The 15,620-nt window shown below is 39.4% G+C and overlaps 1 protein-coding gene across 2 annotated transcripts in view; it reads left to right on the plus strand.

Moving 5' to 3' along the window:
• The window catches only part of EPHA4 (EPH receptor A4), a 133,369-nt gene that overhangs the window by 52,311 nt on the left and 65,438 nt on the right, over window positions 1-15,620 (plus strand). For both annotated transcript variants that reach the window (XM_054585618.1, XM_054585619.1), the window contains exon 4: window positions 7,561-7,716. In XM_054585618.1, coding sequence (XP_054441593.1) covers window positions 7,561-7,716 — 156 coding nt within the window. The remainder of the gene's footprint in view (window positions 1-7,560; window positions 7,717-15,620) is intronic.

Below are 15,620 nucleotides of genomic sequence, written 5' to 3' on the forward strand. Positions count from 1 at the left end.
ACATTATTAAAAGTCATTGAATTAAGTCTTGGTCAATCTACTCAAATTTATACTTTCAATAGGTGTTGATAACCTGAAAAAATCAAGCCAATATTTCTTTAATCTCAGTTTGTCAAAGAAAGTCATGATCATTGATATGTGATATTTAGGTATGAGATAAAGGGAAAAATACCCACACAATTTGTTACACTGAGGATGAGATTGTTTCCCTGAATCAGTTGTTTTATCAAGGCAATATTGAAATGTGTGATTTACTTATTTATTTTTTATGTAGCAAATTTTTGATATCTTGAGAGAATAAGAACACGGATTAAAATAGAAATCAGGAATCTTTCACAAACTCTATATTTTTAAAAAATATAATGATGATTACAGTTTGTTTTGTTCTTTTTTAAATTTTAAAATTGTCACCCCTTATCACATTGAAATAACTAATTTTTTTCTAGCAATGCTCTATTGTGATTCATTACAATTCATATTAACTCCCGTTTTATTAAAAAACTGTAATGATCACACTAAATAAAAGTTTCTAAACACACTGTGGTTAAACCTCATAGCAACCTCTGGGCTTTAGATCAGAGCAAATTATGCCTTTTTCAAAGATACTGAAGCCCTTCTCTTGTCCTGTCAGTCAGGCCACTTATATCTAAATTTAGAAGTAAAATTGCCTTAAAAATTCCCCTATGAGAGATAATCCCAGGTTTACCAGCCAAAAACTGGAGATACAAAGATTAGAGCTAGTAAAATTCACTCCCATTGGGTCCTCTGTGCCTATAAGGAAGGGGGCCATTTTTAAGGAAAGTGTTTGACGTCGGAATTAAGCCTTATTAATATTCTGAGTCTACTACATACTTTGCTTCTCTTCCATGTTTTATTGATCTTTGTCTGCTTTGGAAGTTCTGCTCTTTAAGTTGACTCTCTCCAGATTCACCAAAGAGAAATAGCTCCTCAGATAATTAGATTGTCTATTTTCAAGGCAAGCAGGAGAAATAATAAGTTATTTCTCCATTGCATTCTTTTTGTTTGTGTTCAATAATTTTTATGAAGTTAATTTAAATTTAGCAGGCTTTCTGTGAACTCGCTTCTGGAAGATTTACTGTGTCTTATGTGAAAACTGTCTGCATCTGACATTTTAGAATTACACACCTATTTATGGGATTATACTGCATTCTGTTCTTGAAAGAGCAAGTCAATTTTCGGCATAGATTTCTGTTCGTCATTCTTTTTCTTTGCCTGTTTTTGTGAAAGCTATCTCCAAGGTAAGAGTGGAAACAGTGGCAAGAGATAGAGTGTAGAGGACAGGATCAAACAGTGGCTGGGTCAAGGAGATGGTCTGGATCCTAGTCTATTTATTGGTGGAAACAAAAAAGGTTAAAAATGCAACTCAATAATTTGTTTAATTTAAAAATACGTTCACATATTTTAAAAATAAAAATAAATTTTTACTTGATGCCTAGCTTGTCTATGGCCCTAGAGGACTCATTAAAGGACCAATTGCTGGGCCCCAATCCAAGCTTATGATCATCTCCTGGGGCCTCCATGTCATCCTGGTACACACTCCATTCTGAGAATGGCTGTTACTGAAAATAAGGGCTTAACATCCCAGTTGAATGTGGATCCAGGTCATCATCATTCCAATGGCTCTTTTTTAGTCAACTGATGCCTCAAACTAGAGCTTAAGCCACACTAAGAATGACCTAAGAAACCAGTTATGTCTTTCAAAGTACTTGAACACTTCCATGTCTATCCATATCTCAGAGTTGGGGTTGGAAGTAAACCCACATCCACTGATGAAGGTTAAGGCAACATTTGTTCACATGAGTCATAAATGCAAAACATTTCACCTGCTATTTTAGTTTCATAGCTTTAGTAGCTCAGAAACCAAAAATCAGTGTCATTCTTTTATTTCACAGAGAGAAGCAATTAAAGTTCAGGATTCCCAGGAAAGAAAAGTCATAAAAGAATGTAATGTTAAAATTAATCAGAATATATAATTGCAAAATTTGGGGTGCCTAAGAGAAATCACTCCCTACATAGAAGAGGAGTATCCCCCAAATCAGGGTATACCATTTAATCAAGAAAATTAACTTAAAGGTGGATTTGCTTTTTGTAGTACTGACTCAAATCAGTTTTCCAGTAAGATGGTTGATGGAAAGTTTACTCTTTTGCAGCAACGGTAAGAAAGTGCTCTTTGTTAAACTTTGTCATTAAAAACTCAGGGGGGCACTGTAGGGTAACAGAGATCAAGGAACCTGGGATTCCAAACTTGAAACCCATGCTCTAGAAGAAAGGGTGGGCAAGTCATTCACCTTGAAAATGAATATGTTGGACTAGATCAGATGTCGGCAAGTATGGCCCCCCAGGCTTGCCACCTGTTTTGTGTATGTCCTGAGAGCTAAGGGCACTTTTTATAGATGACATTTGCAATCAATTTGATAATAGGAAATACTTTTTCAACCCCAATTAAGTGAAATGTTATCCCTCCAAATCAGAATTCCATTCTTCTCATTAGTAAACCTGAATTATTTTTTTTAAAGTACTTAATTGCTATTAAATTTTGAATTTACCAGTAAAATTTTTGTAGAAATTAGCTAAACTATCTTGTAATGCAAATACCTGCTTAATACCCTTGGTCTTCCTCTTGGCCTGTGAAGCCCAAATCACCGGTATTTACCATCTGGTTCTTTACAGAAATGTCTGTGGCCCTTAGTGATCTTTACGTTTCCTTAAAAAACCCAGTTTTTATTTTTTCTTAAGACATCAGTAAAACCAGCTATGGACTGGGCCAATGTGTTGTTCCTGGTGCTTGGCCCTCTTTTGCTACATGTGGATGAGATAGAATCAGATGGGCCCAAAGCAGAGCCTCATTTCCTTGTAACAACTGTCCGTTTTTTACCCTGTAAATTCCAAAAGCAAGAGAGGAGGGCTATAAGCACAGTAGTTCAAGCTCACTGTCTGGGTTAGTAAACCGACCCTCCCTTGGGCCAATCCTTAACCTCTCTGCCTCAGTTTTCCTGTCCGTCCTATGAGAATCGTTAATGTTCACAGCTTCTACCAAGGTGGTTGAGGATTGGACATTTTAACAATAACCTCAAAACAGAAACCTTCTTTGACAGATTGTTTTCCTTTTCCATCATTTACTCTTACATTATTCATAAAATAGTCTAGCCAATGAACAATTAATCACAACTAATTCAATAATGGCTGATGACTTTGATATTTCTAAAATAGACTTCCAAGCATACTGAAAATACTAAATCACCAGTACACTAGAGACAGAGCTCCTACAGCGTCTGTGCTGTTCACTGGAGGTCGGAGGGACAGAGGCCTCCCAGAGACAAATGTGTCCTGAGGACAAGCTTGCACAAAGGGCTCAAATTTCCCTGGGAGAGCCACTGTTGGAATTTCAGCTTTGACCTTCTGGAGAATCCATATTAAAATGCAAATTCGTTACCTAGGAAGGTAATTTTTAACCCATTACTACCTATTTCTCAGCACTTTAGCTCAAATTAGGTTTTTGGTTTTGTTTTTTTTATCAGCTAGCTATCTGGCTGACAGCAGTCTTGAAGAGAAGTGAGGCAGAGTCTCTTAGGTGGGCTCAGGGTAAGTTTTGAATAAAGGTCCTGGGGTGAGGGTGACACACCCCCCACCACGGTCAGCACCAGCATTTGCCGCGCCTGCCGGAGCGCACCTGTCCTCACGCACCCACAAGCCTGCAGGACACCTAATAGTCAAGACTCTAGGGTAGCATTGCCCAATAGAAATAGAATGCACCCCACATTGATAATTTTAAGTGTTTTAGTAGCCACATTAAAAGCTATAAAAAGGAAAAGGTGAAATTAAATTTAATGATATTTTATTTAACTCACTATTATGTCCAAAATACAAACTGGATTGGTCTAAAAATATAAAGACAGGTTACTATCAATCTGTCTGTATTTCTTTAAAAAGTAGAAAAATGACCATAATATCCATATAGGCTATGTTTTAAGAGTGGGTTTAACTAGTTCCTTAAATTGGACCTTACACCTCATGTAAGTCACCTATACAACAAGAAATCCTGAAGAAATCCTGAATATCCTACCTTACGAATGTTTTTGTTTTTAGCCAAAAGTATTATTATATTTAAGTATTCCACAAATAAACTTCTGCAGAAGACTATGCTAAAATACAAGGTAGGGCAAAATTATGTTTACAATTTTTGTATGGAAAACAATATAATAATTAATAAATGATAATATAAAAATAAACTCTGTTTCACATACTCACAGCTGTAAACCTTTTGCCCCACCCTGTACAACTGCCTTAGGGTTAGGGTGAGCTAATGAAAGAAAAGAGGGTTTTTTTCCCTTCCTCATCTTCATTTATTTTTTTCTGTTATTTAAAGTCAGTAGAGAGAACTAACTAAGAAGGCAAAGCTAAAGAAAGTGAATTCAAAGTTTGCCTTGCCCATGTGAACAAATCTTCCCACAATGGCATATTTGAAAGGCCAAATGAGACACTCCTTTATATTGTCCCTCATATAGTGAACACTCACCAGCAAGACGGCAGAAAGAAGGTATCTCTTGGGTGTACAGTCTGGCACTCTACAAGCTTGCTTACCAAGTCATTATCATTCAAAAATATAGTGTGACTATTCTTACCCACAGGAGAATGATAGGAAATCATAACACATGTCAATGCTTGCTATACCTAAGACACCTTTCACTGGGATTGTCTTCAAAATGGAAGATGTAATAAAATTTTTAAGATGCAAAGAAGGGGTGAATAAATATGGGATGCACTTACACATTCAGGCACCAAATGCTGGGAGGCTGTGAACCATGCATGCAGAGCAAAGAAATGTACTGAACCATCAATTTAGTAGGTCATTTTGCATGTAGGCAGCAAAATGGCTGTGTGCATGAAAAACTACTACTATATTTTCAGAGATCCTTTCTAAGAATCCTGAAATATTAATAGCATGGTCTTAATGTAGTTGAAGACAAAAAAATATGTTAAGGGTAGCAAGGTTTGCCCAGAATAGCACAAGGACAAGTTTGTATTTTCAGCTCATGCTTATAAAAGCCAAGAGGAAAATAAAATAAAAATAGTTGGTGTGTTTAAAGAACAGCAGTCTTCAATTTTACTAATAGGTATAAAACTGTATTCTCCAAATTAACTCACATATATATGTTCTTCATAACAGACTAATATGACCTTCAAGAATATGTAGAAAAAATATATATATATATATAAAGTTACAGACTCATTTTTTTCTTAAATTAACATGTGTATACCTAGTTTTTGAACATTTAAAAATTCAAGACATCCTCCAATTTGATTTTTGTGTATGCTGAATTTAATTCTTTACCTGGAGATAGACCTGGGAAGTTGAAGAACTAGCAATGCCTCCGCCATCCCCTTTTTCTTATGAGCTTTTGAATGAGCTGTGTTGTCAATCTTTTGCTCCCATTGTGAGTTTTTAGATTTTGATGCCTGATGAAATGGGGGTGCACAAGGATCCGTCAGAAACAGGGAGAGTTTTCCTTCAACATCCAGATGTGAAAAATTAAAGCCGTGTATACCTTCTTGGCCATCCTAGCATTGAGTGACAGGTTGTCTTTTAAGGGCTGTGACTGAGTGAGTGACAAAGAGGACCCAGTGGGTTTTTTCCTGAGCTCTCGGGTTTGTGGTGTTTGATGTGGGATGGACAAGCCTTACCCTCAGTGCTTCTTCCTGCCGAAGCTGGGGTTTCTGATTTTAATCCAAACCCTGAGGCCATCATAAGCATGACCAAAAAGTACCTTGCATGTTGAACCCTATCTAATTATGTGAAGCGTATAAACTCGAGACACATAAATCTCAGTCATCGGAGCAATTTGTTTTTCTAAGATGCTCCGGTCCAGTGAGAGATGAAAGCAAATAAGGGAGAGATTGATCTCTGAGCGCTTTTATTGTCGGTGCGCCACACATCATAAACTTCGGGCTCGTTAAAGGAAATTCCATAAACAACTTTAGTTAATAGTGGTGAAGGAACTGTGTGCCTTTCTGGAGCTTCTGCTAAACTCCTTTTCCGTCTGTGATTACAAGAGCATGATTAAGGAAATACCAGCAGGATGTGCAAGGGAGAGGAACAGACTTCAACGGGAAGCCTGTGGATGGTTGATGGATGAGTAATGAGACAAGGGAATGTGGCCATATCTGCCCAGAGAATCAAGCAATTCTGTGGATCCCTTTCTCTCCATTCATTTGAATGAAATCTGCTGGCTTGCTGGCATGGTTCATCTCTTTTGGTGGGTCAGGCTGATGGAAAAGTGGCCGAGAGGTTCTTCTCCCAATTGCTATTTTTTTGGTAGTATAGAAACATCCTAAGGACGTGATACATGGACAGAATTGAGAGTGAATCATACTGGAAAGATTGTGGTTAACTGTCACTTTATTTTTTACCTTTGGTCTTATGAAATGACTTTATGTTTAACGGCCTTGTCACAGGGGGTTTAATATTGATGGTGTTGGTCAATTTTTATTTGAGATTGAGACAGGTTTGGGAGGTGATCGTGAAGGGCAGGGGCAGAGAAAAAGGGGGGCGAGCCTCTATTAATTATTTTTTATTGTGAGGTTTCCCAGAATTAGTGGGTTTTTCCACATTAGTAAAGGCAGTCTTCGGTGTCAGTGTGATGATGTTTGTAAAGATGAAGTCATGGAAAGTGTGTCAGGTGCACAAGGAAATGTATGGCCCGTGTTCTCTGCACCAGCCACTTGGGGGGTGTGTGTGGATGGCGGGGGAGGGGGTGTTGAAAACCTGGAAGGGGAGAAACAGGAGGGTTTTATTAATTAGGAAATAAACTATCTGCTGGCTATCTTAAAAAATGTTTAGCATATTTTATTCCAGAACCTACTATCAGTCGTTTCTAGACCTTCCCCCTGAAATTGTGGCTCATGTCTTAACAATTCTTCTTTTATGCTTGGTTATTTTTGTTGGCCTTTTCCTTTGGTCTTCTCTGTAGCTGTAATTAGAAAGTAATCAGCAACCAATTGTTTTGTTAGCATTTGGGTACCCTTCCAACTGGTTGGTTCAAGACCATGCTCTCAGGTTCCATAGCATGTGGCGAAGGGGACAGGCTTTGGGGGCAGACCAGTTGGGGTCAAAGCTGGTCCCTGACATTTGCCAGATGCATGTTAGGTACTGGCAGTTTACTGCTCAAAGCTGGTATTCCTCACTTCTAAGGTAAGGCCAATAATAGTGCCTGTGGAAAAGGGGTGCTGCAAGAACTAAACATCCCGCTTGGAAGTAGGGTCCTGGCGCACAGAAAACACGTGGGAAACTTCACCCATGATTTTATTGATACCATCAGTTTTAAGAAATTTTTTCCTACATGGCTCCTTTGCCTCCTGACCAGAAATGTGAATGTCCTTTAAGGAACGACTATAATCCATGAATGTTTTTGGTTGCTTTACCTGCATCTCCAGCCATTTTTAATTAGCAAAAATGTCTCCCTTCTTCTGAATCAAGGAGGTGATGTTATGCTTTGCTATATTGGCAGCGGTTTATATTGGTTTGTTCCTTCTTTCCTTTAGCCTGCAAAATTGGATATTACAAAGCCCTCTCCACAGATGCCACCTGTGCCAAGTGCCCACCCCACAGCTACTCCGTCTGGGAAGGAGCCACGTCGTGCACCTGTGACCGAGGCTTTTTCAGAGCTGACAACGATGCTGCCTCAATGCCCTGCACCCGTAAGTTGTGTGCTTGTCTCTTGTTTCTGCGATGCCAACTGCTTTCATTAACCACCTAGTGAGGCACCGCCAGGTCTTTTTTCAGGATAACTGTACAGGGGGCAAATTACATCAAACAAGCATCTTTTCTCAGTCATAGCAGGGGAAATGATTACGAAAAGAAAGGATCTTTCTTGCTCTTCTGGTTGCCTTCAAAATGCATAGCTGCCAACAGACTACTTTGGGGAGCAGAGCATTCTGGGCATTCAGGGGTTGCCTGATGGTGTAATGAGAGCTGAGATTGGAATTTATAAATGGCTTTATTGTTTCATCAAGGACTCGGGGAAACTTCACAGTGGTCGGGCAACAGGTATAGGGTGGCGTTCCGAGGATGGGATCACGTGGGGACAAGAGATTTCAGTTCTGTGTGACACTGATGTCATAGCTTGCATTGTTATTACTCTTCTTCCTTCTTTGCTCATAGTTTTGTATTCATAACAGTTATGCTTGGATCCTCACAAATGCTTGTTTAACGCTTGTTTAAATGCTGACTTAATGAATGGATGGGATTGGCACCTTGGTATGCTGGGAGGTAGAGAAACCTTTTCTCACACTTCATACAGTGTTCCTAGTTATTGGCATTCCTTTCACGTACACTCTGGACTTCACAGAGCCTGTAGTGGCAGGGACTGTGACCGGATCAGGGAGTGGTGTGCCCAGGTAATCCACCTGTGTGTTTTCACTAGGTGGGTCTGGGTCTGGAAGGACAGAGCCTAGTAGCCAGGCACTCAGGCTTTCCACGGGCTTTGGCTTTGTTTCCCAGTCTACAATTTAGTAGCTAAGTGACTGATTGTTTAATCTCTTAAGTCTCAGTCTCCTCATCCGTGGAAAGGAGGTGATAGTAAATAGTACCTCCCTCATGGTTGTTGCTACTCAACACCCTCATGTTTTTTACTCACTATGTAAAATGTATAAAATGATAGTAAGTCATATAATTTAGGCTTCAGTGCCATTATGAATTATTTTATTTGTTAACTATAATAAATTATATCTTGGCCAACTAGAGCCAGCATCACTCAACTAAAAGTGCTTTCTGGTTTGGAGGTGGTAGAGTCAGCTGTTCGGCCATTGTCCAACCCAGTCAGGTACGACGTTTTAAAGGTAGGGAGAGCAATTTCAGGCCCATCCCAAATTTGTACTGAGTTGTCATGCTCTGGAGTTTTTTTCATAATCAGAGAAAATAACAGCAGTAACAACAACAACCATCTCTAATTATGACTAAGTAATGCGTTAGGCACTTCCAATAAACCTTATCACAGGGCTCATATTTTAATAAATCTATAAGAGAGGGAGTTATTTTCATCTTATAGAGGAGGTAACTGCCAGCCCAAAAATGTTGAGCATGCCTAAGACACCAGCCCAGTTTGGCGGTAGGGCTGGATAACCAGAAGACTCCCATCTTTCCCTTTTACTGGAGGGCCTTCTTGCCAGCTACCTGAAGTCAAGCTTGTACATCCACAGGGAAGGAATACACTAGGGACAAGGATGTCTTTGTCATCTTCTTGTTCTGTTCCTTCCAGAGACTATGTACTTCTATTGATGACCACATACATTTGACATGTTCAAGTCCTAGACTTTTATTATTTTTCCATCTAAATATTCTTATGTTTCTTTGTGTATGATTAGTTTAATAATGACTCTTGCTCCTCTAGCCTCACCCACTCCCAGTAGCCTTCTAGTTGTGGAATTTGAAGACTTGAGAGCAAACTCAGAGGGAAATATTGTGGGCTGATGGTGTGATAACTGCCCTTCTTTGCATCAAGCGGAGCACCACCTACCTTCCATCTAGCGAAGGCGATGCCTTCTCTAGATTGGTGCTTGGTTGTCCTGAACCTCACAAAATTTATCTTGGATGACAAGATGACCTGGCTCTTTCTGCCAGGTATTTTTAGTCTTATGATAGTGATCTGCTGTCTAACATTGTAGGGGCCCATGGACCAATCATGCACTCGCTGTAGTTTGCTATGTGGAAGTTCAGGGAGACCCCAAAGATTGGCACTTGCCTGAGTTGCTGGGATGTTTTGCCGAAAGTGCAAGTGTGGTAGCTGAGCCCTTGGAGTTTTACGTTTTTGTGGGAATACATTGTTAGTTTTATCTCAAAGATGCAAATGAGAGAAAGTAAATGTTGATTTTTTAGCATATGAGTGAACCAAAAAAGTTTAAAAACTAAAGAAACTGTTGCATATTTCAGAGATTGTTTTCAGTAATGTAGGAGAGGAAGACTGGGGGGTTTTGTGTCATTGATAAAAGGTCCACAAAAACGCCAAAGCAGCATGTGATCCTTTTCTGCTGGTCTATTCCCTTGTACTGCCTCCCGCCACCTTTCCTTAACTCAAACTCCTAGCATTATTGTAATGTTTACAGCTTCTCTCTGAGCCAAGTTAAGAAGAAACACAGTGCTCATCGTACCACCACCCGCTCATGAGTTTGTTTAACCTCTCCAAGCCCCAGTTCACTCATCTGTAAAATGGGATTCTTACTCTTTACCTGTGGGGTGATTTTAAAAATTAAACAAGAAAATATTTGAAATGGTCTGGCACCTGGTAAGGATCTAACGAGCGTTTGTGCTCTTCTTTTATCCGAGCCGGTCACGTCCTCCCCCGAACTTCCTCCACAGCCGATTGCCAATGCATGTCTCTGGCTCTGTGGTGATTTTCTCACTGACTGCACAATTAAATTACGCGGCGGCTGCCCTGCACTCCAGAATCTCCAGCGGGGTGGGGAGGGTGGGCGGGGCAGGACTCAGGACTCCCCCCATCCTTCTACTATACAGACAAGGCTGAAACCACTTCTCCACAGAGTTAAATTTTAAGTTCTTTTTTTTAAACATTAAATTTAATGAGCATTAACTGCATAAGACTCCTAAGACCTCTTCTGAGATAGAGATAAACTGGGAGGTTGACCATATTTTGCTAACAATATGTATACTAGTAAGTTAAGCAGCAGAATTAGAATCTATTCTCTTCTTGATGAATACAGTGGACCCGCTCTGTCCTATACAGTAGCCCCTACACAGCTATTTAAAGTTATTAGCATTTAGTTTAAAATTCAGTGTTTAATTTCTGTTAGCCACACTTCAAGAGCTGAATAGCCATATGCAGCTAATGGTGACCGTACTGGACAGCACTGCTACAGATGATTTCTATCAGCTCAGAACGTTCTATGGAACAGTGAGTGCTGCCACAGACATTTCAATTCAGAAGACAGTGGGGGTTTCTCAGAGAATTTATTGTTCAACCACAGGATGACACCCTCCCCCTCGTCCCACCTCCAGCTTTATCGGAATCTCTTGACAAGATGTGGGGATGGGAAGGAACGTAAACATCAGGGATCCTTTCAAACTGATTCCAGCCTCTAATCAGTTCTTACCAGTTGGTTAAGCCAGGTGACAAATCCAATTCCCTTGTGCTGACAGCCATGGTAATCAGGCACCTTCTTTGTTCATTATGCTGTCTTTAACCCCAGCATTCTCGTGCAGCCCTGCATTTAGTGATCGCTCACGGTGACGGCCCACTAATGAAGAAATAAAACACACTGGCGGAGACTCATCCTCCCAGCCAAAGAGCGACTCTGCTCCACTGGCTCGTAAAGTCAGGTTTTTGTTCCCTTGGAGAACAACTAGACCGGGTGCACACAAGCAGCATTGGCTGGTGTAGAAGGAAACACCTAAAAAGTTCTCCATACTAGCTACATTGCTAAAGAAGTTGAGAGAAATTAATGGTGAATAAACTTTATCTCTGGGAAGACTTCTGATGGAGCCTCTGGTTAGGTTAACATCAGCATGTATCTGTGAGATAGACAACGTTTCAATGGAGGCATCATCGAAATATTTCCAAGAACATAATCCATACTTGTTAGAATAGAGAGTTGGAACAATGCCTCTTAAATGTTAATGTGCATGGAAAGCACCTAGCAATCAGTAGGGAAAGTCAGATCTGACATTCTGCATTTGCAACAACTTCCCAGATGCTGCTGATGCTTCTGGCCTGTGGACCACTTTTCCATAGCAAAGAGTTAGATCCTCCCTGATGGGCAGCAGGAGACAGGAGAGCCTCTCTTCCATGCCTATAAATTTCAGGGATGCTCTTCTGCTCAGTGGTGACTCTACTAAGATGTTTCCAGCATTCTGAACATGCTCCGTTAATGGAAATTGAATACTTCATTTGTCTGCTAGATGAAAAAAATCTGTCTGGTTTGGAGTAGCATAATCCAGTACACTCACTGTGGAGCTTTGTTTGTATTTTCTTCTTTCTGAGTCCCCACTAGGTGGACTGCCAGGGAGTGGAAATGAAAATGGTCATGAGGACCAGTCAAAAAAGGTGATGAGATTTTTGGTGACATTGCTAGCCAAGCAGACAGCCAGGTCTCAATATACACAAGGGTGCCATTTAAGTTAATGAAGGAATTTTGATTACATAAACCAGTTTATCCAAGAAATTTCAATGTGACTTTAATGAATGAAGTTAGTGTCTTTCAATTCTGCAGTTAACCAGCCCCTCCCCTTCAGATCTCCTTCATCTTCCCTTTCTCCTTCACCCTGTCATGGGGAATGTTGTCTGGCAGTCACAGTGTTGGAGAAGTCCACTGCGCGCCTGTGCAGAAGGCCTTTGAAGGCCTTTGTCATTTAGTGGCTTGTTCAGTGATTATAGCGAGAAAGGTCTTCTTTCCCCACAGTGGGACTCTGAACCAATATTGCATTTAAGGTAGCTTTCCAACCTTTCATTGTGTTTCAAAATGTACTAGGAGAAAAAAAAAATGCCTTATAGAAGAAGTAAATTGGTTTTGGATATCTAGAAAGAAATAGCTAATTTGTTATTTTGGCAACTTTACTTCTGAGCACCATTACCACAGTGGTTTTACGTATTTTTCAATTGGAAATCTGTCTTTGTGCTTTTGGGTACTCTTTAGTTAACATGTTTGATGAAACTTATTTGAGCCTTGTGATTGGGAGCACTCTGTAAATAAGAGATTATTATTTTAGATTGCCAGCTTGAAGGACCTTCACAAATCTGTCTCCAAGTAAATGGCCTTGAATAATTCAGTCAGCTGTGCCAAACAAAGAGTGAGTGATTGATACTTAGACATGGCCTAAAATATTCCAAAATTGCAGCTTTTAAGACAATTTATACTGGAGTTGCTTAGAGCTAATGAGGGCAAATTTACCAAGATCTATGTCGAAAGGTCCTGATTTGAAAAAGCTTTTTGCAGGTTTAGGTTATTAAGAAATTGAAATAGCCTCACTCCAAACAGCAAACATCACTTACTTTGACTCTACGTTTGCCTTTTCTAATTGAATTTAGTGTGCCACTGTATTTCCTACAGAAAGTGTATTGTTTTAAAATTACCATTTCAGTTCTATTACTCAAAGCCTTGCTTCAAATGCTTTCTGACAGTTATCAACATAATGAACTATAATGAAATGATGAGCAATCTTCAGTGGAAACCCAACGTGGATCCCAGTGGTGCTGTGTGACTGTGCTGTTAAAATTTGAATGCAAATTAAAATAACATCGTCCTTACTTGTTTCCAAGGTCAAGAGAGGAGAGAGACTTTTTTTTAATGCTTTAATTTTGGAAATCTCACAACCACTTTCAATCAAGTACTTGAAGGTATGGTGTTCAGTTCAATTCTCTACCCCAAAGATTTCCTTGCTTAACAGTCTGGCTCAGGGATTTTGGAAGGGATGTCTAGCATGAGGCTTTGATGTTTAAAACCATAGGATAAAAGGTAGTCTTCAGTTTCAAGCAAACTCAGTTTTTTCCTACCCCAAAACATATTTCTTTTTGCTTTAAAGCTACAAGTAACTAATAATGAAAGGGGGAAGAACATTCTATGACATTGATTAATGAGAGTGCAGTTAACTCTGGTGAAAGACTATTTAGTAGAAGACTGAGAATAAAGGCCAACAATTCTCCAAGTTTTGTTAATGAAAGTGTTTCAGAAGATCCATCGGTTGATCTCTAATCATTTCAGGTTATATAATCTATGCAATCAATCATTTTTGCTAGCACATTTTTATGAAACTTCTTGAGTCCAGGATTTTCAAGAGAATTTATTATTTCATGTTTATCAAATTTGCAATATAAGAGTATAGTTTCATACTACATTGTATTTGTCATAGGTCCAAAACTCTAATTGAGACACCGACCCCCTTATTGCCAGATTAGGAGTCATGGCTGTTAGTTCAGAACATGTGGGCCCGTGGCCTGTTAGGCAGCTGATGGGCAGACTAATGTGCCCGTCCCCTAGACCTTACAAACTGATCAAAGCAACCAAAGATATTTTGATGATTTAGACTCAGGCTTTGTTGACCCATTCCATTTCCAGACCATGTCTTTAGTGAGATCTCAGTAGTTCCAGGTCTGACATCTGCTAGTGAGCAAGCCACATCCTTATCTCTTCTGAGTTACCTTTCAGCATTTTGAATACTAATGGGAAAGTACATCTAGAGAACCCAAGTACATGATTCTTGTCCAATGACAATTTAGAATACAGGTGAAAAGGTCACCAGGTGTGCTAAATGAAAGGAACTAGATTGATCCAACACTGATCACTTGCCATTTGGTTGTTTGCAATTTTTTAAAAAAGCTTTGGGATAAGAAAGATCAGGTATCATCTCATTGAATTATTTGTTTTAAAGCAATGCTATTTTAGCACCCTCTTTAGCCCTGCCTGCCCACTTTTCATTTTATAGGGGTTAATAGTACAGTGTGGATTCAGGTGGAAAGTGCATCGGTTTGAGGAACACTAATATGTGTCCAAGCAAAAGGCTTGAATAATCTGCCAATGCCATTTAGCCAAGTTATTGCCATTTTTCCACAACCGTGAGTAATTAAGAATGGCTTGTTATCAACCAAGCCCTGTCATTTCTAGATAATATTTTTGACACTATTCATGGCAGTCATGCAGTGGTTGTGCACAGCATGCTTCTATGAAACAAGGTCAATTATACATTCTCCTGAGATCCCCTGGGGTGAGAGCTAGCTACCTTCTTTGCTATCAGCATTTTGATTTTCCTTTCATAGTTGACTTTTATTCCGCGCACTATTTACAGCTCAGCAGAATATGAACTGAGAGAAGACTCCTGTTGCATAGATACCATTGCTCCCCATCCTGTAGTGACCTTCCACCCAGGGAAAGAACTCTAATAGAAACTCCCAAGTACAGTCATGGGTGGAAGGTAGGAATCAGTAGGAGGACAGCTCAGCTGACTACAACACCACCATCTGGGAAGTAATGCCAGAAATTGCCAGCTTCAAAGTCAAAGAAGTGGGGAGAAATGTGACTTGAAGTGAATGGAGAAAGTTGGGACTGATCCAGCGTATCAGACAAGGAATTCATAGCTGTGATTCCTTTTCTCTTGCATTGTCTGTATCTATGTGATGGATCGTTCTAGCCCTGGAATTAGAGTTTCTGATCATACCTTTGTGCTATTGGCTGTGTGAATTTGGGCAAGTTGCTTAACTTAGTTTCCAATTGCTGTGGCTAATAAATAATTTTCTGTCATATTTTATTACGGGGATAAAAGAAAATTAAATAAAAGATAGAAAAGTGTTTCACAAGGAATGCAAACTAGTTCACAAACTAGCTAATTCTAAATCAAAACACTCATGATTTAAATATATATGTGTGTGTATACATATATATGTATATATATGTTAAACTTCAGATTACTTTACTTCATCTTTCATATTGTTGCTTCCTCAGGGATAACTGGAAGTTTACTTTATAAAGTGCTTCAACCATAAACTAGTCATTTTAAAAATAAGAAACCAAAATTACTTTACCAATTAACCCAGCAAAGAAAAGGTTCCTGCAGAGGAAAATAGGAAAATAGATACACTAGAAAAATACGTGGTGGCAAA

This window comes from Pteronotus mesoamericanus, unplaced genomic scaffold, assembly GCF_021234165.1.
Source record: "Pteronotus mesoamericanus isolate MK-2021 breed Mesoamerican mustached bat unplaced genomic scaffold, CSHL_Meso_final contig_90, whole genome shotgun sequence".
Lineage (NCBI taxonomy): Eukaryota > Metazoa > Chordata > Mammalia > Chiroptera > Mormoopidae > Pteronotus > Pteronotus mesoamericanus.